Source organism: Canis lupus, chromosome 25 (assembly GCF_011100685.1).
Source record: "Canis lupus familiaris isolate Mischka breed German Shepherd chromosome 25, alternate assembly UU_Cfam_GSD_1.0, whole genome shotgun sequence".
NCBI classification, from domain to species: Eukaryota; Metazoa; Chordata; class Mammalia; order Carnivora; family Canidae; genus Canis; species Canis lupus.
This window is the reverse complement of record NC_049246.1, coordinates 35630231-35652960: the sequence shown is the minus strand read 5'-3', so window position 1 is coordinate 35652960 and position 22730 is coordinate 35630231. Positions and strand designations below refer to the sequence as shown.

Genomic DNA, 22730 nt, shown 5'->3' with positions numbered 1-22730 from the left:
GTGCCGGTGTGCTGAAACTCCGAGCCTTGTAGAACAATCCAAGGTTCAAGGCCCTCTTCCAAAGGCTCAGCAGCTCCTGCGCAGTCTCACATGCCCTCGAGATCTCTCTTCTGCCCCCCACACCTCACATAACCACATGTACAGTAGCCATAAACACTAACCACCCACATCTTCTCGTATAAAGTAACGGAATCATAAGACAGATGTCAGTGCAAAGCCCTTGGTTTTTGTTTTTGTTTTTTTTTTTACCTCACTGGTGGCAGAAACTTTATTAACGCCCTGAACCCACGGTTCTCCTCAGATCACATACTCCCTCTGCCCCCTGCCCTCAATTCTAGAAATAATGCATACCAATTTACGAAACACAAAAGCTGGGATAAGTGTCATTTCATTCAGCCTTTCTGTTTTCAGATAAAGGCGCAAACCCCAGCAGGTTACATAACATCCCTGAGGTTTCCCAGCATGAAGGGCTGATGTCGGCTTAGGACTCAGGAACTCTGGCCAAGGCCTGGTCCCTTCCAGTAAGCCTCTGACACCAACCTAACTCACATTTCCCTCATATTTGAAAAGAAGCCCTCACCATGCCTTATTCTTTTTTTTTTTTTTTTAAGGTTTTATTTATCTAATCAAGAGAGAGACAGAGGCAGAGACACAGGCAGAGGGAGAAGCAGGCTCCATGCAGGGAACCCGACATGGGACTCGATCCAGGGTCTCCAGGATCACGCCCCGGGCTGTAGGCGGCACTAAACCGCTGAGCCACCGGGCTGCCCACCATGCCTTATTTCTATCTGGTCCTCACAGCACCCCGGCTTAGGATGGGCAGTAATGCCCCAGTCACCAGCATGGTGCTCACTGTCACAGGGTAAGGAAGTAACAGCTCCACGATGCCTAAGCAAGTACCAACCCCACGGGAGACCAAACCTGCCCTCATCCCAATCCCTGGGCCTGCAGTCAGTGACAAAAAGGGGAAAATTGTGCTGTTACCCAAGGTCATCAGGGAAAACAGAACAATGAGGATTTGGTCACATTCTTTTGCAGAGAAAACAGAGAATTTGCTTATCCTTATCCATCTCCATAGCCAACTCTAATTCCAAAAGGTCTTAATATGCTCTCTTGTCCCTTTTCCAAAGTCATCCTACAATATATATTTTTAATCTGGAAGGGCCCCAGCACAACAGCACTTCTGTAGGTCACTCATCTGGCAGCCTGCCAGGAACAAGGAAGCCGCCTGCATGGAGTATAACGTTTGCACACTGAAACAGATATTTTACTCCTAAGAAAATCCTTTATCTCTTCACTTAGAGTCTAATCGGTCCTGGTGCATACATAATTCTAAAACATAGGTGATCTGGTTTTCTCTTCCACGGAAAGCCCGAGAACGAGAAAGGGTGACAGAAGGAAACTCCCAGGGGCAGCCAGAGCCTTCAGCAGGAAATGACAGCAAACACGAAGAAGGAGACAGAACTACTAGAAAAGCAAAACACAGTGACTCAAAATTCACAGTATCTGGGGCTAATTAGTGCAGGGGCAAACGGATGTCTCCAAGTCAGGAACACCTGAAGGCATCAGCGCGTGCCATCTGCACGACGTCACCGCCCGTCAACGAGAGCACTGTGTCATCAAGAAAAGGTTAAGTTACCTTCTACAATCTCTGTTTCAGGAGACAAAGAGCATTCAAGAACTCAAGTACTTCTTGCACCTTGCACCGTGCCAGGCCCTGGGCTGGATGCCGGGGTAAACGGACAAGCGCCGGCACAAGCTCGAGAGACGCACTCGGTGGGCCGTGCACGCAGGTGAAAGCCCTGGAACAGGCAGCTGGGCCTCACGTTCCTTACGGAAGGCGCAGCACAGTATGAATGATGACGATGAGAGGTGTTTCCCTTTCCTCCCCACACGCTCACGTGCCCCTTCTAGAAGGTGAGCAGGATTCGGAGGCCAGGAGGCCTGGGTGGCCCTGCCACTGGAAGGCCTTATTTTCATTTGCGAAAGCAGGCTGAGAGCCAGAGGTGCCCAGGCCTGGTGAGCGGCGCCAGACAGAAGGCCACCTCCCCGGGCTAGAAGAAACCTGGGGCCGTGGCCCCGGGGCCCAGCTGAGGCAGCGGGTCAGGGAACCCCACAGCCTTGAGGGAAGTACCTGCAGGGCCTCTCTGGGCCAGTCTGGAGTCAGCAGAGTTCACAGGGGTGATGGCCCAGGGCTACCCAGCCAATGCTGAAGGACCCATGGTCAGTGGGGCTGGCAGGAGGAGCAGCACCACAGGCCGCAGACCAGCCTCCCCCCCCCTTGAGGCTCCCCCACCTGCGGTGGCCGGGGGCCCCAGCATGCCACAGACAAGGGAAGCTCAATTCACTGGGACTGCATTTCCTGCCAACCAGGATGGTGGGGGGAAGGGGGAGCTATAGCTGGTTTAGAAAGATCAGGAAATGTGATCTGACCCCAGAGTGCTGCGGAGTAAAATCCACACACTTTACAAGTACAATGCATCCTAAGAATAGCTCTGACTGGTTGGGACAAAGTAGTGCTGGAACACAGGCAACAGAACACAGCTTCCTGGAAGGCGGAGAAGCTTCGAAGAGGTGATGACCTCCGAGGGTCATCTGAGATGAATGAGCACTTTCCATTTCACAGGAGAACATCCTCTGCAGGGGGGCCCACCCGTGCAAGATCCCAGAGACAACTTACATGCCCAGGGAGGCTTGAGCCCAGGTGCCCAGAAGGAGTGCCATGAAAGGGACCAGAAGCAGGGGCCTCAAATCCTAGACTCTTCGGGAACGTGAGGCAGGAGGGGCCCGGGCTTTGAGTGCTTCGAAAAGTTCATTCTGAGGACTTATCTGATGGCTGCTCACTGCCAAGGTGTTTGATTGCAAAATCCATTTCCAAATGGCCTGCTCGTCTGTGAGAAGCTACAAGGACTGTATATCAGGAACGGCCATCCTCCTAAGGTTCCGCATCCCATCCCGCCTCCCAGCTTCCTCGGGCAGCAGCCACTCCCGTTCCACACCGACCCAGTCTGCCCCTCCCCAGAAGCCCCACAGATCACCAGGCACCTGGCCTGCCCACAGCCCAAGCTCAGGAGCGTCATTCGTCATTAGAATGAGCAGATGATGACCCCTGCATTTACCCACAGCATGTGGTTAGAATGAAGGGCTGAAGCCCACAGGCCCACCACTGTGACCTCTGCTCAGCACCCCACACCTGAAGATGGGCCCTTTCAAGTCTCCAAGGAGAAAAGAAACAAGAGAGAGAACACGCTGGCTCCCCCCACCCCCAGCCCACCCCACCCCATTCTAACTACCTGGCAGGTTATCCAAGCCCAGCAGGGCCCACGGCTGAGCTGGGGGGCACTGGAAACCCTGCTCTAGTTAAAATACATCTATCTGCAGCATTCAGAAAATAGCTATCTACAGCATTGCTTTCAGCTATAATGGAAAACTCATGGCTTTTATCTCCCCAACTTTATGACTATTGATGGGATAGAGGCTGAGGTTTGATGACCATTTAATAGCCGACCCTGTGCAGTTAGAGGAGCATCAGAAAGCAATGAAAGCGCCGAGATGATTGTCTGGCAGAGAATTCTCCGCTGAGGTCCAGGAAGCAAAACAACCACCCTCCCCAGGCTCCGACAGGAGAAAAAAATCCAAGTCATCATCGTTTCTGTTTCTCCCTCCTCCTTTCTGCCATTGACCTCTAGGATGTTGATGCAAAGGGGAGAGAGGGGCGGGGGACATGAGCAATGTAGGAATGAGTCCTTATGCGGAAAGGCGGGGTGAAGGGGGCGCTGACTGGACACCCCCCCACCAGCCCTTCCTGCTCAGCCTGTAGTCCCCCATGGACTGGCTGGGCTTCTGGCAGGACTACAGGGGCTCCGGACTGTCTGATGGGCTCCCTGGGAAAGAACTGAAAGGAAAAGGAAAGAAGCAGAGGTCTGGTCTAGCCCATGATCCAACTGGTCTTCGACCTTCTGTCCACGGCCAGAAGCCAAAAGCGATTTCAGGGCTTTGCAAGTACTCAGGCACCAAGCCTTCCCTGTACTCCACCCCTTCCCAGGTCTGAGGGATCTGCCCAGTGTCTCCATCCCTGCCCACCTTCCTCCCCAGGTTAGAGGCCAGGGCTCTGTCTGGGGGTGGGGGTGAACACAGCACACTTTTTAAAAAGTTTTATTTATTTGAGAGAGAGAGGGAGGAAAGAGAGAGAGAGAATGTGTGCACTTGAGTGAGGACAGGGGCAGAAGGAGAGAGAATCTTAAGCAGACGCCCCGCTGAGCAAGGAGCCCAAAGTGGGGCTCGATCTCATGACACCGAGATCACAATCCGACCTGAAACCAAGAGTCAGTAGCTCAACCGCCTGTGCCACCTGGACACCCCCACATCACACTTTCAGACATGCAGGGAGGGGCTATCGGGGCTGGATTCTCTGCAGCATTACAAGCACCTTCACTGATCTCTTATTTTCTACAACTGCCCTGTAAGGGAGACACTCTTTTAAATAAGGGAGCTGAGGCTCAGAAATGGTCCATGTCTGAAGCCTGGGACCCCGGTTTTTGACTCCCTGTCCAATGTACCCACTGCCAGGCCAAGATGCCTTGCCCTGCCCGGGGAGGTAAGACCTGCCCTTCGGCCTGGGCTCTGCCATTCTTGAGCTGTGTGGCTTTGGGCAGATAACTTTACCTCCCTGGACCTCAGTTTCTTTATCCAGAGATGAAATTTTGTTGAGATAAGCTTCAAGAGCTCCTACAGCTCTGTTTCCAAGTGAACTCACAGATTTTTTTTTTAAAGATTCATTTACTTATTTATTATGATAGACAGAGAGAGAGAGAGAGAGAGAGAGAGAGGCAGAGACACAGGAGGAGGGAGAAGCAGGCTCCATGCAGGGAGCCCAATGCGGGACTCGATCCCGGGACTCCAGGATCACACACTGGGTCAAAGGCAGGCGCCAAACCGCTGAGCCACCCAGGGATCCCCTGAACTCACAGATCTTATGGGGCTCTACAAAAACACATTTTCAGGTACAATGTCTTATTCTTCCTGTAGCTGCCACCTTCCAGACAACACACCATTCTCCCATCGGGAATAAGGCTGAGGAACACTAAAGACATGGAAACCAAGGCCTTACCCCTGCCAATCCCCTTGTTATACACCATCACACCAGGGTTCCTCCAAGCCACCCCTCCTTCCAGCAGCACAGAAGGGAGGAGGATGCTCAGGCCAGTGGACAGGGACCTTCAGGGCTCTCCCTTTCCCACCTTTGGGCCAGTGAAGGTGCTTGGGGTTGGTTCTCTCTCTGAGGACCCCTCTACCAGCCCAATTTCCTTAAAGACATAGACCTTAATTAAAGCAACTGGAATACAAAAGGAGGAACATGCAGAAGAGGTGGTCAAGTGCCTCCTCCACCCCCAGGGTTTCTGTGGACACATTCCTAGCAGGGGGAAGAAGGAGGCAGGGGCCCCCCCAGACCTGTTCACCTGCCCAGCTTTCTTCTCGCCCTGCCTACCTTCTAGGAGATGAGAGCCCACCTGTGCTCCAAGCACAGCTCTGCATCTCGGTCCATTAGCAGGGCAAGCTGGCAGCTTAATTGCCTCTGCTGCTGGGGCCCCCAGGTCTTCTGAGCTCACTGGTTACCACTCGGTAGCTACTAGTTGATTTCTCAGGGATTTCCAATCATCCCTGCTGGAACTAGGGGAGGATTAGCGAGCAGCAGGCAATGATCCTTGCTTAGTTTACTTAAAACTCCCCCAGAGAAGCAAAGCACTTAGGAAAACCAAGTGGAGAAAATATGCCACCGCCCCAGACCTTCCCTCCAGGCTCGGCCTGCCAGTACTCTCCAGTCCAGGCTTCACTGGTGGGCCCCACCACCCTCACTCTCAACACCACCAGCTAGCTTACGTTTTAATGGTGCCAACACCCATACCGACTCCTAAAATTCTCCACCTTGGGCATCATGCTTCCTTGTCTTTGGATAGCTGCTAAAGAGGCCTTCACATATTCCATTCTAAAACTCACTGCTCCATTACAGTCCTCACCCTACATACTGCCTCTGAGAAGTTAGAGGAAACAGACCACGCTCTCATGAGTGACCCACTCCAGCTGAACGCAACCCAAACCCACAAAGAGAAACGAGCCACAAACCAGTCCCTCCCTCTGTCTTGAGGAAGTCCTGAGTCCAGGACCCAAGAGCTCTCTGAGGGCCTTGCTGTCTGGTACCCCTTCCTCTCCAAGGGCCTAGAATGTGCCGTCCCTTACCGTCCCGCAGGCTTGGATCCGGACACAAGGTTCTCCCATAATAAGAGTGAATGCACACGTGTACAAAGAACCAAGGGGGCATGTCATCCCCAGGGACACAAACCCATGGGGAAAACCAGACTGCCATCGAAATTGGGTAAACCTGCATATATGGAGATGTTAACAAAGGCTGACTGTTAACAATATATTTAGAGGAAAAAAATAGCTTACAAAACAGCATGTACTGCATGACATCATTTTTACTAAAATATGTGTATGCATATTTAAAAAGTCTAGAAGTATATTTTCTCCAAAATGTTTGCCATGGCTTATTTCAGGGTGTTAGAGTCAAAGATGATTCCTACTTTCTTTAGTATGCCTATCTTGCCTGAACGATGTGTTATAGCAAGTGCATATCACTTTTATAATCAGCAAAAATGGTAAAGCAAATTCCATTTTAAAAATCAGGAGGAAAAAAAGAAGAAAGAAAAGGGAAGGGAGGGAGCCTCCTGGCTCAAATAATCCATTCTCTTCACTTGGCCCCAAGAGACAGGAGATCTGTGTCACACCTGCTCAGAAGGAACCTACAAAGCCCATCAAACTTGATACTTATCTGAGCCTGGCGAGGGAGCTCAAGCCTCTGCTTGGTACCTCTGAGGATGGGGAACTCACTACCTAAAAAAGCAACCCATCCCAGTTTCAGCAAGATCACAGTCTAGTGTCTGCAAAACGTCGTACTAGGACTGCAACAGTATTAGGATATAACTCCTAATCCAGGACGCTTTTCACCTGACTCTATTTCTTCCCCTTACTAAGCAACAAGTTTGGAAAACCCTGAGTCTGTTGAAATTGGGATCAACAGAGGAAGGCCTGGGAGGAGCTGGGAGAGACCCTATGTGCTCTATGTCTCCCCAGGGCATCTCAAAGCTCCAATATCTCTCTCTCTCTCTCTCACACACACACACACACACACACACACCCCTTCCTCCCTCCACCTGCAGCACCTTCTGCTCCAAACAGAACATTTCTCCTTGCCCAGAACAAGCCAAGCCCAAACCTGCTTCTCCCTCCTGTCCCCCTCCCCTGGAAGCCTCTGCCCCTACAGCACCCTGCCCTCCCTCCCACCCCAGCCGTAAGACCCTGACTCCACAGCACCTTCCATGGCCCTTCAAGCCCCAAGGCTCCTCTTCTCTGAATGCCTGCGGCATGCAGTTTAATCCTTGTAACACCTAATTAAGTGGGGCCTCCTCTTCATATTTAATGTTTTCACACGTGTGAGACTTGTCTCCCCAAATGAGCTTACATGCTCTTTGAAGGAACTAATGTTTACCTTATGCTTGTGTGCCAGGTCCCACGCTCACTGCGCTCCTGCATTACTTCCCTTAATTCCATAATCTTGATCCCAAGCCCCGGCCTCCCTCCGGAACTCCCACATACACAAACACTTCACTGGATTTCCACTTGTTGCCGACAACAGCTCTGAAACCCAGGCATCTTCCCTCTGGGCCTAGACCTCGTCTTCTTCTCTTCTCTCAGGTGATGGCTTTACCAATCAGGAGACCACCAGACCGGACACCATGGCATCAGTCTGGACTCCCCCCTCCCTCCAGTCCCTATCCTGTAGGTCTCCTGGGACTGACCTCATCTCCGAAGTGTCTCTGACCCGGTCTCTCCGCACCAGCCCTCTGCCTTGGCCTGACCAGAGGCCCCATCGCAACACGGTCCCAGTGGGGCCTCTTTGTCTCCAGCCTCACTCTCCTCAAACCACTTTGTACACAGCAGCAAAAGAAATCTTTCCAAAACACTGGCGGGATCATGTTAGTCTCTTGCTTAAAACATTTCATGACTTCCCAGTGTCTTCTGGAGAAAATCAAACTGGCTCTCAGCCTGCACTTCATAACATACTCATTCCCCCTGTAAGGACGAGGCCTGCCTCCTTGTGTAGGCCCTATTCCTCCCTCAAACTTGCCTCAGGTATCTCCCCCCACCCAAAGCTGCCCTCCACAATGGCCCCTGCCAGCCTCAGTGAGGCAAGCCCTCCATCTCACATCCAGTACAGGGCAGGCCTGTGGTTTACCTGAGTGTCCTGGGTGCTAAGCATTCACAATAGTTCCACTGAATGGGTTACCAGGCTTCAACGTGGCATCATGTTACTGCCCTTATTTTGATGAGGAACACAGAGGCTCTGTGATGTTAAAGAAACTGTCCAAGCTCACACAACTGCCAAGGTGAGGATCTGAAGCCAGGACTGTGACTCCAGCTGCTTCATTCCACCCTTTGAAGAATATAATCTGGGGAATCTTTTCTTGAGCAAGTCACAGAGCTCAGAGAGCACCCGCCACAGGCCAAGTGGTGGAGGAGTCACACGCTTGAGATGACCCCTGCCAGACTAAAGCAATGCACCTTGGGCAAGGCAAGCTGTGAACCACTATCCCAAGATTCCCCATTGCTCCAAAATGAAGAGTGGATATCTTACTCTTTATGCATACCTCATTGTCCTGCTTCTACTCCAGGTAAGGGCACCAATGGTTTTATGCTTCCTCACCTCAGAAACCTTGGGCTGACTGCGCCACCTGCATGAGGGCTGTGAGTCTTCCATAAAAGCCTCCATGGGCCCCCATGTGGACATCCAGCTCTAGGATACCAGGAAGAAGGGGAACAGGGCTGCCTCACCCCTGTGGCTATCACCCCAAGAAGACAAAGAACAAATCCCAGCTGACCATGGGAAAAGTCACATCCCACCCCTGAGCACCACAGAGAGGAATTCCCATGCAGTAGCCCTAGAGGCACTTCTCAAACGTTCCTCAATGTTGTAGCATGTACCTCCTTGCCGAAGAAGGCTGAAAAAGCAAGTTTCCTCGGGCAGCCCAGCCTGTCTTCTCTGGGAGGGTGTTCATGTAGGTTTTTCAAAAGGGCAAGGGGCTTAAAGAAAGGTCTCTTCTTGTATTTTAAGGACGCTTTTGGTGATAGCTAGAAAAACTGAGTCAATGGCAACCATATCACAGCCCCTCAGAGCCCAGGGAGGACATGCAAGGTGAGGATTAGAGTCCTAATCGTACTGCAGTGTGAGAGTCAGCATCAGAGACCGTGACACAAATGGAGCTCACAACACGGGCTCTCCCCAAGGCTGAGCAGCCTCAGAATCACAGCCTCACTCTGGCCCAGGGTGTGGCCCTGCAGAGTGCCATGGGAGTGCCTGAGCATGCCCATGGTGGCAGTGACTCCCACCCTATACTTCTCAAAGCCAAGCCAGTGGTTGGGGTCCCCTTGGCCATTTCTCCATTGAACAGAGGAGCAACTTCCCCATGCTGCACCTGCTTCCTTTCCTGGAGGATCTTTCCCAAGAAGCTCTGACCAACCAACTGACAAACATTTCTTTCAGTCTGATCAAGCTTCGGCAATCACCTCTTCACCCAAACCGCTGTGGAAGAGGTCACCAGTGCCTTCTACTTTCCCAAATCCAATAATTAGCTGTGTGCCCTCATCTTTCTGGACCTCTCCACAGCATCTGACACAGCTGTCCTCTCCCTCTTTCTCACAAATCTCCTTCAGACACCTTGGGGCACCATAACACCACCCCCAACCCCTTACCAGGCACTTATAGGTGCTAGGTACATTCTCAGTGCCTCTGCCCAGGCTAGCCTTTCCCAGGAGACCCTGCCCATTGCCCTCGCTTTCAATACCAGAAATATGCTAATGACCCCCAGAATTTATAACCCCCGTCAAGCTCCAGATAGGAATGTCTCAAAGGCATCTCAAAATTAACATGCCTAAAATGGAATCCCTGATTTATCTCCCTGTCTAAGCCTTCACCATCTCAGAAAATGGCATGATCACACACCAAGCTGCTCCAGCCAGAAGCCAGCAGGTTATCCTTCAATTCGTCTCTTCACTCCCACATCAAGGTATATCATTTCCATCTTCAAAATATCTCACATTTGCCCACTTATCTCCCTGCACACGGCCACCCCCTGGACTGAGCTGCCATCACCTCTGGTCTGGCGATAGTAGGATAACTTCCTCCCGGGCTCTTTGCCTCCTCCCGTGGCTCTCCACACAGTAGCCCAAGTAATCTTAATTTTAATAATGTCCCTAGTTGGCTTCAAAGCTTCCTTCTAATTGTGCTCAGAAAAAAAAAAATCCAAATTCCTTGTTATAAAACAAATATGTCACGGGGATGTAATGTACAGCATGGGGAACAGAGTCAATAATATTGTAATAACTTTGTCTGGTGACAGAGAGTGACTACACTTATCTTAGTGAACACTGCGTAATGTATAGAATTGTCAAATCGCTGTCACATACCTGAAACTAATAAAACACTGTATGTCAACTATACTTCAACCTACAACTAAATCCAAACTCCTTGCAGTGGCCAGCAAGCTCTGCATGAGCTGGCCCTGCCTCCCTCCTCTCACCTCCCCCTCCTGTTCCCTCCTGGGGCCCCCTCGCTCCAGCCACACTGGCCTCTTTTAATTTTCTCCAGCAATGCCAGGCTCCCTCCCAGCTCCAAACTTCTGCACATGCTATTTATTCCTTCTGCATGAAATGTTCTCTCCTATCCTATCTGCCTTACCTCTGGCTTCTCCATTCTTCAGGTCTCCATATAAATATCACATCCTCAGATAAACTATTCCTGACCGCTGTCCAAGTAGCTCCTCTATTTCTATGTCCCACTCATTTTGCAAATGCCAGTTATATATTTATCTGTTTACTATCTCCTCCATCAGACAATAAGCTCCAGGGGAACAGGGACCATCTCAACTATATCCTCCAGTAAGTACCTCATGTCTAGCACAGTGCCTAGCACCCAGTAAATATTTGATAAATATATAAGTCAACACAGTAGTAATAGAAGAATGGAAAAAACCAGAGACCTAACTGGGACAATAAAGTATTAAAGGAAGGTCATGTGATCAGTGGCACATGAAGGATACAGACAAGTTCTAGAAAGTATCAGTAAAAGATATAGCTAGGAGATGAGGACCACACAGGCTTTGAAGGAAGGTAAGTTTTCGTACTATAGAGTGAATATTCATGTCCCTCCAAACTGATATGTTAAAATCCTGATCCCCAGTGTGATGGTTTTGAAGGTAATTAGGTTATGAGGGGAGAGCCCCCATGATGGAATTTGTGCCTTTATTTAAAAAGGAGCTCAGTGAACGATGCAAGATGATAGCAGCTGAAAGTGTGCCCTGGTCCTATGTAAGCAACACACATACAAGTGGAGGTGATGCTTCTGGTGTGGACAAACCTTAATGACTTGTACTCCGATTCTCTGCGTTAGTGGCGTCTCCTCCAAATGGTCGTTCCTCCTGTTGCTCATCCAGCAATGGAGGGGTTCTCATGCAGAATGCCACAAGTGGGAGCCTCTGCTAGACAAGGGGTGCACCACCACATCTCTGTGGGGTGTGAGCGTTACGGAGCCCAGATATCCATGCAGCAAGCCTGGACAATAAAGGTTTAAGGCACTCTTTGCCCAGCCATGCTAAGACCCCTGCAGTGGGCAGAGCTGGAAGATGTAAACTAGATATGCAGGCAGTGGCTTCCCACCGCATTTATTTTCCCAGAGCCTTCAGTTAAAATGACATTCAACATTCCAGCTTGGTCTCAATGTGCCACAGGAAATTCCAAGAGGAGTCATTTGGGCATCCTTGGGCAAGCAGGACCCTCACTGAGGCCAGCAGCAGGAGCCAGCATGGGATCCCCAGTAGGAAGATGGGTTTGGGGGTCTCTGGCAAGGCTGAAGATCCCACAATGCTGCCCGCATGTAGAGTCTCCATCCACTAGCAACCTTGCTGGTTAGGTTTTCTTCAGGAAGATGGTGACTTCTCTACCCCATGGCGCTCCTGGAGAAAGACTGGGATTTGGGGCTCCGAGCTCTGCTCAAGCCTGGCAGGCCCTAAGCCAGGTTCATGTGTATGTGGCTCCTCTTCACAAGGGCTGCCCTCAGTGCTACCAAAGTGACCCAGGGAAGACCTGGTAGGTAGCAGACCAGAACTGTGATGTCAAGAGTACCTGAGCAGAAATGCTACCATCTAGCTGATTGTGTGGCTCTCTTCTCGCTGCAGAGGCAATAATGACAGCATGCTGGCACTAGACTCGTAAGCACCCTGAGGGCATGGACTTCCACCTACTTTACTAACTCTAATCCCAGCACAAGGCCCACAGTGGATGATCAATAAATAGCTGTCAAATGAATAAAGGAAAGTCCTGAAGACCCACATTCCTCCGCTCCAGGTGACCCACAGGGCCCTGGAACACTGGTTGGATTCCCGCAGAGCGTCCAGTTTGCCTCACCCATGCCTGTGGCAGACATCACTAATCAGTCAGTCATTCACAGTCCTCCAGGCAGCCAATCCAAGCTGGACATCTAGAAAAGACAGAGCTTTGAGGAGTCCAGAAATCCTTCGAGAATCTAATGAAAGCACCGTACTTCCCTCTCAAACATACACATGAAATTTTGCATATGATTTCACGATATTCCAGACTCTTTCCTTTAAAAGAAGTAAAGGCTTGGAAGCCCCAGAGCCCACCACCCCCTGCAAATAATCATTTGCTGCTGTGTAGAGATAGCCCGCTAAAACTGTCAGCCAACAGATTTTATAAAGAATCCAAAAGAAGCTGAAGGGCCACACCAATCAAATCCAGACCTGCCCAAATATACTGCCTGCCTGCAGATACCAGACATGCCCCCAAGCTAAGCAAGAGGGCGAGCCTGCCGAAGGGACTCCTCCCCACTCCGTGTGGATAACCTTGATGGAGAGGACCCCATCCCTCTGCCTTCCCAGCATTCCTCCCAGACCAGGACAGCATCCACTGCATGAAGGAACCCAGGCAGCCAGGGTAGCCCCAGGCTGGAATCTATTTATACCCATCCTCAGCATCCAGAGGTTAAATTACAGCCCAGGATATGGCACAGGGCCAGCACCGAGTTATTTATGTCCTCTCGGGAGACCAAGAGGAATACGGCATTTCAGACAGCCTCTTCCAAACAAGGCCTGAGAGGGGACACGGTTTACAAGACAACGGAATCATCCTCCCAGAACTTTCCAGCCCCATATACCCTGCCCCCATGCACACACACATATAGTCCAGACCATCCTCATAATGAGTGTAAGTGGAGGGTAGCAATCAAAAGATCAGGTTTAAAAAAAAAAAAAAAAAGAAAAAAAAGAAAAGAAAAAAGTAGGTCATGGCCCATTGTGGAGCTGGGGTGAGAGAATTCGACCAAATTCCATGGATTCATTCCAAGAGATTCTCCGGGCTTTTCAGACTCCGTATCAGGAGACTTTAAAAGGAAAAGCCTCCCCTTGTCTTAAGTTTACAGTTCTGAAGGCTCATGGGATATGAACGAGACAAAGGCTAGAGACATGGCTGGAGTAGGAAGCTTCCATGCTGATCCTGATCCAAAGAATCAGGGGAAGATTCTGAAGTGCTGCCCAGAACCCCAGCCCCGTAAGGAGATGTCTTTGCTTAACCAAAGGCTTCTTCAAACCCCAACACCTTGTGGTTAGTGACATTTCATAAGATGGCACAGAAGAGTCTGTTAAATATCACACTGGGGATGTACAAGGCCTGCCCCGGGGTATGCCCCAAAGCAGATTAACAAACTTGCTTTAATGTAGTGCCGGGTGAGGTGAACTCTGGCAGAGCTGTCCCCCACCCCCGTGCCCCCTGCCAGAAACCCTGGGCCAAGATTCACTCAGGAAGAAGCATAGCCAGGCCAACACCCCCAGCAGGAAAGTGAAGGGGGTGAGGCAGGCTTGGCAAAGTGAGGACTGGGTGCTAGAGCACTGGAGCACAGGGCATGTTCTGAGAGATGCCTGCAGGCAAGGGCCTCATTCCCAAAGAGTTAGCTCAAAGAAGCTTTGTCATGACCCCCATCAAAGCCAGCTTTGTCCATTAAAGTATCCAGAAAAGGAAGACTCAAAGTCTCCATTTCCTCGCCCAAACACCACAGCAATGGGCTCTCCCATTTCACAGTGAAGATTTCCACCTGCGGTGCCTACCCTGGAGGGCAGAAACCTAAAAAGATCCAATGCCAGGGAGGGCGCTCCTTCCTGGGCAGAGTGCAGAATGAAGCCTGGGTTGCCTCTTCTCCACATGCCCCCTCCTGCCACCCGTCACCTCCTTGGGCTCCTCCGCAGACATGGGGAAGGGTCCATGGGTCAGTATGTCAGGCTTGCAAGAGCATGGGGGGGAAATGAGCCCCTCTCCTTCCAGGCCTGCCCCTAGGTCCTTCAAATCTGCCTTCCCAGGCCCTCTCAGGAGGTGTCTCTGTTGTGTCCTCTTGTGCCAAGAGCTCCTCTCTCCAAGAACAGAACCGCAAGGGGAGGTGCAGGGGGAGAAGGCTGCTCCAACAGACTCAGAACTGTGGAGGGGTCCTTGGAGATGGGTGAGCATCCCCTTGTGATCAGTGAAGAAAAGGAAGGCATAACGAGTGAAATGGGCCATCCAGGACCACCCAGGAGACCAAGAGTATGTCTTCTAGCTCGAGGGTGTCCACGACAACCACTTCCATCCACCACCTATCAGTCTGTTTCACCCACGTGCACCTCCCCAACCCTGCCTTAAGCCTCAACTCTGAGTCATGGGCAAAGTTCCACAGAGGACACCTGGCCATGCTGTTTAATGCCCCAGGCCCTACTAGCCCCATCCTGGATGCAGGCAACCCTATCACATCCTGGAGCACCTAGAATTTCTATTCTTGACCCAATTCAAACATCTAGAGACGGTACTGTTCATGGGTCCTGTGGTCACTGCTGTCATTGCAAATACACTGTGTGAGGCGGCCTGGCAGGTCATGTTAGCACCTAGAAGAAGGAGAGAATGCATCTCCATGCAAGAACTGCTTTGCTCCCTTCCATCGTGTTTTGGGACTCATGCGGCTCACCAAGGTCCTGCTCTATCCCAGCTACCCGAGGCTCAGAGCTCCGCTCAGTGACTGCTAGATCCGACACCTGCAGCATTTGCTCCCAACTTCCTTTACAAGGCTCTTGGTTTCTTCTTCTGACCATCCTCTTTGTGTATGTATGATTCATTTTATTGTATTTTACTATTTAAAGATTCATTTATTTATTTGAGAGAGAAAAAGATTGAGAGTGTAAGCAGGGGGAGGGAAAGTGAGAGAGAATCCTCAGGCAGACGCCCTGCTGAGCATGGGGCCCAATACGGGGCTGGATCCTAGGCCCCTGAGATCATGACCTGAGCTGAGATCAAGAGTCAGCCGCTCAGGTGCCCCTGAGCCAGCCAGGTGCCCCCGCATAGTTTCTTTTAAATTGCCTCAAGCAGTGTCTGTAGGTGATAAGACACCTATTTTTTTTTTTTTTTTAAGTAAGCAAAACAGAAAGGCCCACCTTCTACACAGCTTTCCAGAGCCTGCAGCTAGCTCTGGGGATCAGGCCCATCTCTGAACTCAGGCAGGGCTTGTTTTCCAAACCCAACTAAGCGCTTCCCCTTCATCCAGCATGGCCCCCATATTCCCATGGCACAGAGGCCTCCCTTCCCTCTGCAGGCTCTGTCTCAGTATCTCTGTTTCTGTTTTTTTTTTTTGTTTTTTGTTTTTTGTTTTTTAGGTTTTTTTAATTAATCATGAGAAACAGAGAGAGAGGCAGAGACACAGGCAGAGGGAGAAGCAGGCTCCATGCAGGGAGCCTGACGTGGGACTCGATCCCAGGTCTCCAGGATCACACCCTGGGCTGAAGGCGACACTAAATCACTGAGCCACCCAGGCTGCCCTCTCTCTCTGTTTCTGTCTCTCTCCCTCCCTCTCATGCAAGTCCCCAACAAGAAGGTTCGCCTCCACTTCTGCCTCCTGCCAGACCTAGATCAACTGCAACTAGCTTCCGCCTCCACTCACTCACTCACTCACACAGACTTACATTCACACACCGCCTCACATATACACAGCATACACACACTTCCATACACTCTTGCATTCACATACACATACACACTCCCTCCCATGGACACACACACACACACACCATGAGACGCCATGTCTCCCACCCTCCCTCCCTCAGGAACCCCCGTCTCTTCTGGATTCTGGTTCACTCTCTACCTGCGAGCCTCTCTGTCACAAGCCCCCCTTCTTCTGCACTTCCTCAAAGAACTTGTGTTTTCGGCAGAGTTCCACCTCACTGTCCACATTAATGGCTTCTCTTATCACCAAAACACTGAGGATGCCCAAGTCTGTAGGCATCTCCAGCCGAGACTCCACCAACCCACCCTGCACCATTTCACTCACTGCTGGAGCTTTAATCACCAACGAGGCACCCAACAACTCCCAAGCCCATTTCTCCACCCCAGCCCCTTTACTGAGCATGCCCCCAGACATTGCCAAGGGGATGGCATTGGTCCTCCAGGTACCACAAATGCTGCACATCCAAAACCCGCCCCCCACACTGAATGGGTCCTTCGTCCCATGAGTATTTAACTAGGAAACATGACGGTCACCGCTCATTTATCCATTCAAGTAATGTTTGTGGAGTGTTCACCATGTGCCAGGCTCTCTGTGCAGGATGAGGCGTGGAGTAAACAAAACAGAAATGACTTCTGCCTCCAGGGAACTTTCAACCCAATCACCCAGTCCGGGCAAGTCTACTTACAAATCATATCTGAAATGATACACTTCTCTCCACTCCTATAGCTGCTTAGTCCAGGCCAGTACGCTACACTGGTAAGCAGCAGTATTGATGGATTCCGGCTCTGAAACGTGTGAGCCGTGTGACCTTAGGCGATGTACTTTCTGCATCTCGATCTCCTTGTGTGACAGATAAAGATGATAATAGTTATCTACCTCGTAGCTTTATTGTGAGAGTTAAATTAGATAAACCATATAATAAACCAGAGCCCAGGGGATCCCTGGGTGGCTCAGTGGTTTGACGCCTGCCTTCAGCCCAGGGCGTGATCCTGGGGTCCCGGGATCGAGTCCCGCATCGGGCTCCCTGCATGGAGCCTGCTTCTCCCTCTGCCTGTGTCTCTGCCTCTCTCTCTGTGTGTGTCTCTCATGAATGAATAAATAAAATCTTTTAAAAAATTTAAAAAACAAACCAGCGCCCAGCACACAGTAAGCAATCTCTGAATATCTGCACTACCGTGACTTCTGTTCCTCCAGCAGCCCCGCCTGTGGCCTCCCCCCCCCCACCCCAACAGCCCTCCCTCCACATGCCCCCACCCTCCGCAGCTCTCCATAAGGCCAGGCTCTCCCCTACCCTCCAGCCTCTGCATATGCTTTTCCAGCTGACAACCTTCTCTGGCTTTCTTTTTCCTATTTTTCAAGGTTGAGCTCAACGCCCCCTCCTCTGGACCCCCAGGCAGATGTCCCTCCACGATTTCCACCTGCAGTGCCTCATCTGAGAGCCCACAGCCCTCGCCCCACTGCACAGGGATCACTGTCTTCTCTGTCTCCACCCCCTGGACTGGCTATTCCTCGCAGAGCACGATGTTCACCTCTGCATGCCCAGGCCTTACAACTTAGTGCTGGGTGCAACAGGCGCTTGATAAATGCTTAACAACAAACAAGAACTGTAAAGAAGCAAATTTCAACTCCCTGTAACGACGATCAAAAAAACCTTCCTAATGATTAGGCTACACTCACTAAGCATTTCCTCTAGGCCAGGCTCTGTGCCAAGCTTCGGGCACACGTCACCTCATCTAATCCTCACGTTACAACCCTGTGATGTGGGCATTTGTACTCCTGTCTGCAGGTGAAGGAACGGCAACTCAAGAAATGTTTACAACTCTCTCCGAGCCAGGCAGTTAGGAAGCGGAAAAGTCCAACCCAGGCAGCCAGACCCGGACCCGCGCTGCAGGCCGGAACCAGCCTGGCTCTGCCACCAGGGTGCAAAGAGCCACCTCTGTGATTTCTGAGAGCCCCTTCCTGATGGCCACGTGACCTCACGAGGACATCAGGTGGGGGCCTCCTGCAGAGGTGGGATGGAATCCACTGAAGGTCCCTTTAGTCCAGGCTCTAGAGGTCTAGGATTTGAAATTCTACACTCCTGGGCTTGCTCCCTGCAGCTTCCCACAGTGCTAAGCATGAGCAGAGCGCGGAGCAGGCACAGAAACCATGAACCTGCACCCAATGAATGAGTGGCCGGCAATTCAGTCGGCGGATACCTGAATCCCCTCTTTGCTGGGCCCGCGAGCTGCAAAGCGGTAGCGTGGTGGCAGGCTTACCGGCACAGGTGGTCGGTCCGGCACACGCTGCGGAGGTCCAGGCAGTTGGGCTTCTCCTTGTCCTCGTAGGAGCAGCTGGGCAGGATGGTCTGCCGGCGGCGCTCGGCACATGCCTGGTCTTGGCAGGAGCAGAAGAGCATGCGGTAGGTGTACTCGCTGGGCACCCGGTCGAAGAACTGGCGCAGGGCCTTGTGGCACTTCCGGCGGTTGCAGCGCTCGGTGGGCGAGATCTCACGGTTGCAGATGGAGATGTAGGAGGAGCGCAGCTTCTTGCAGTTGTCGTTCAGGTTGCAGGCCTTGGCAGCGTCCAGGCAGTGGTTGCTCTTGGCGCTGACCGCCGGGTCTGCCCCTGTCCCTGGAGGGGAAGGAGCGAGCAGGTCACAGGCCGGCACAAGCATGGGAAGACCATAGCACCTGCTCCCTGGGAACACCTCCCAGCGTTCAAAAAGCCCTTTGCCTCAGTTTCCTCATCTGTGAAGTGGGGACACCTAATAGGCAGTTAGGATTTAAATGACCGAATAAGCAGGTCCACAATGGGCTTATAGGACAACACCTGGTATACCTGCAGGGAGCTATGAGGATGGGGACTGCTAATTCAGTCTTCTTTAAAACTTATAACAACCAAAATGGCAAGCAACTAGGCGTTCATAGTCATGTTCATAAATGTGAGTAATGGAAAATAAGATGACTGGCTCAAGATCATACAACCTATGGCAGGCTGGGTTCCCAGGCCCCTGAGCACCCAGGAGCAGCACACTGGAGCAGGCTCCTGGTCAAGGGTCTTGCTGGCATTTAGGGAGGGACAATTCTCATCAAGGCATCTTCAGCAGCCGGAGCACAAATAGCACCACTACACCATCCTCACACCCACCATATGGCCACTGAAACTGTCCCTACACATTTCAAACTGTCCCAAGGCAGGGGCTCTACAGTGGCTAGTTAGTACAAAGAACCACGAAAACGGAAAGGTTTTCTTCCATTTCTTTCTTCTGCCAGGCGGAAGCCCTGGCACCATGAGGTGGAGGGTAAAGGTCAGCCTCGGACTCTAACAGGGCTGAGCACATATCAGCCAAAGGGTATATGTGCTGGAGGTTGTGACCTTGGCATTAGTGCCATGGCTCTAAGTTTTGCACCACTGTCCATGGAGTGGAATGTCCTGGACAAAAAGCAGACTTCTCAGGAATTGTGGGGTTCCCTTTGTGGTGGTTACTCCATCATCCCACAAGTCTCAGCTCTTCTAAGGACCACCTGATCCTCCACCGCCAGCTGACCCTCACCTACAGAGAGCCTCTTGTCCATCCTGATGACAGAGGAGGGAGACAGGAATCCAGTCTGCACGTGCCCACCTGAGACATTCTGGTGAGAGCCAGATGGGAGATCACCTAATCCTACCTCTTGATTTTACAGATAAGGAAACTAAGGCACTAAGTGGGCAAGGGTTTGCCCAAGGTCCCCCAGCACACTGGCTGGTAAACCAGAGCAGGAACCCAGTCATGCCAGCACTGTGTACAACATCAGCTTAGCTTTTAGGATGGAGGAGCCACAGCCTTTTTATTCAATCTTCATCCACCCAGTAATGCTTGCCAATACTTAGTGAGTACCACCCACCTTACAGAAGGTCCTGGAACGTGGTGGAAAGGACACTGAATGAGGAAGGCTGATGCCATGCCCCCCTCCCATGGCCAGCGCAGGTGCCTGAGCATTACCAATACCACTGCTTGTGTTCAGGTCTCTGGGTCATTAACCATCTGTCAAACCCCACCTCTGCACAGCCCTCTCTCTGCTAGGTGCTGGGGCAGAGACAAATGTGTAAGAGGTGGTCCCATTCTTGAAGAGCTCACAAATCTAGCTAGGAAAGCAAGAGGCAGAAGAGCACAGCAGTTAAGACTGGGTGTTCTAGAACTGAGCCATCTGCATTGGATGGCCCTGCTGTGTGGCTCTGGACAAGTGACTTAAAAAAAAAAAAAAAAAACTACAACAACTTCCTCTGCCTCAGTTTCTCCACCTGCAAAACAGTACCTACCACATAGCATTCTTGTAAGTATGAATGAGATGGCTCACTTTTTTCTCTCTCCCACATGATAACATTGCCCCGTCTACAAGATCATCCTCATCAGCTGTTACACCACCCATCTTTAAGAAAAAAAGCCTCCTCATGACCCACCGTGAAGGTACCACCCCATTTTTCCGCTTCCTTGAAAGCAAAACCCCTCAATGGAGTTGTGCATACCAGCAGTCTCTTTCTCCCCTCTTGGTCTCACCTAGACCTGCTGCAGCCTGGCATTTACCTCCCCCTCCTGCTAGTGATCCTCTTCCTCAGCCCATCAGGACACTGGCCACAGTGGGTGGCCCCCTATGGCTCCCTTTCCTCATGGCCTGCCCTCTCTGTGGTCTTCCTGCAGCCACCCTGCACTTGTCTGAGCAGTCTCCACCTTTTCCAGGGCTCAGCCTCCTCCTATATGCACCCACTCTCTATGGCCCTCATGGCTGGCCCCCACCCAGACCTCCCTCTGAACCCCAGATCTGTATGTCCAACTGTCTGCTTGCCCACTCTACCTACAAGGCTGACACCTGCATCTCAAATTTAACATGCCCCAAATCAAGCCCATATGTTCCCTGCGAGGCTCTTCCCCAGCGCAGGCCTCCTCCTCCCTCTGAAAATAACTCACCCTCCCAGTAGCTCAGGCCAAAAATCTCAGTACCTCCATGATTCCTCTTGTATTCACACACTACGTCAGGAAAACCAGGCAGTTCCACCTCCAAAAAACATCCAGAATCCAACCACTTCTCCCCACCACCCCTGCTCCCCACCCCCACGGTCTAAGCCATCATCACCACATGCTGGCAAGAGCCTCTGTTCCTAGTCTCCCTTCCCTGTCCTTGCACCCACTCCACCCTCTACCTTAAAACAATCCTCTCTCATCACAGCTGGAGTGAACCTTCTAGAACCTAAGGCAGAGAGATCACGCTCCTGGGCCCCAAAGCTTCCAGTGGATTCCCATCTCACTCAGGCCTGGGGGTGGTCTTCAAGGCTCTATATCTGTGCCATCCAACATGGTAGCCACTACTCACATGTGGCCATTGAACCTGAAATGTGGCTAGCTCGAAATGAGATGTCCATACCAGGTTCTGAAAATACACACCAGATTTTGAAGATTTACTAAGAAAAAATAATAATGTAAAGCATTTCATTAATAATTTTTTAGTTTGACTACATATTGAAACAATAATATTATGGAAATATTTTAAACGAATGTATTGTTAAAATTAATTTTACTTGCTTCTTTTTTACTTTTTTAATGTGGCTACTAGAAAACTTAGAATTATATAGGTGACTCATATTTCTGTTAGCCAGCACTGCTCTATATGACTTCCCCTCCTACTCCTCCTGGTTACTTCTTCAATTTGAGCCACAATGGCCTCCTTGCTCTTCCTGGACCATGCCCTGACCTCAGGGCCTTTGCACTTGCTGCTTCCTCTTCCTGGAATGCTCCTCCCCATTACCTTTCCTCATTTCTTTCAAGTCTCTGCTCAAATCTGTGAATCCTTCCCAACCACTATACATAATAAGAAGCCACGCCCATTACCTCTACTCTGATCTCTTTTTCCCACAACTCATCACCATCTACCATAGTATACACTTCCTTCGTCATTTGTTTGTTTGTGTCAAATACAAACTCCGTGAAAGCAGGGGCTTTACTGGTTGTACTCACTGCAGTACCCATATTTCCCAATGTCTGGTACGTGGTAGGTGTTGCAGACAAATTTAACAAGTCAAAGAATAAATGTACTTTGGACGATATTTAATTCCTAGCAAGTATTCGAAAGCTGTTGGCTAATATTACTAAAGAAGCCAAACTGACGTGGAGCCAACAATAGTGGTCAATGCAAGGCCATGTCTAGTCAAGTATCAATGTGGTCCAGAAGGGCTCAGATGTGAAAGTCAGGAGACAAGGGACAAAGACTGGGCCTCACCCCGACACCCTGCCAACAACAGCCCTACAAAGGTGGAAAAAGAGAAGTTCCCTCTCTTCTTCTTGTGAAAACAAAAAGGGGATTAAGGCAGAGAGGGAATCGAGGATGGTTTTCCCATTCACTGGATAAAGAAATCTTTACTGAAGGCCTACTAGGTGCCAAGCACTTCCTCAGAGCCCCAGCTGGGAACAAGGGGGCAGGCTGCGGCAGTGCTAAACTCTGCATCAGCGAAGTCAGGCTGCTGTAGGAGCAGAGAGGAAAGCATCGTGCCCAGCCCAGGGGTCGCAGCAGCGGTGACATCTCTGCTGAACCTACAGGATGAGTCAGAGGAAGCAAAAAGAGTGCAAAGCGGGTCC

At 50.9% G+C, this 22730-nt stretch overlaps 1 protein-coding gene across 3 annotated transcripts in view; it reads right to left on the bottom strand.

Annotated features, from left to right (window-relative positions):
* GFRA2 (GDNF family receptor alpha 2) overlaps positions 1-22730 on the bottom strand; it is an 83739-nt gene that overhangs the window by 33807 nt on the left and 27202 nt on the right. For all 3 annotated transcript variants that reach the window (XM_038573910.1, XM_038573909.1, XM_038573911.1), the window contains one exon: positions 18400-18754. In XM_038573910.1, the coding sequence (XP_038429838.1) occupies positions 18400-18754 (355 nt within the window). The remainder of the gene's footprint in view (positions 1-18399; positions 18755-22730) is intronic.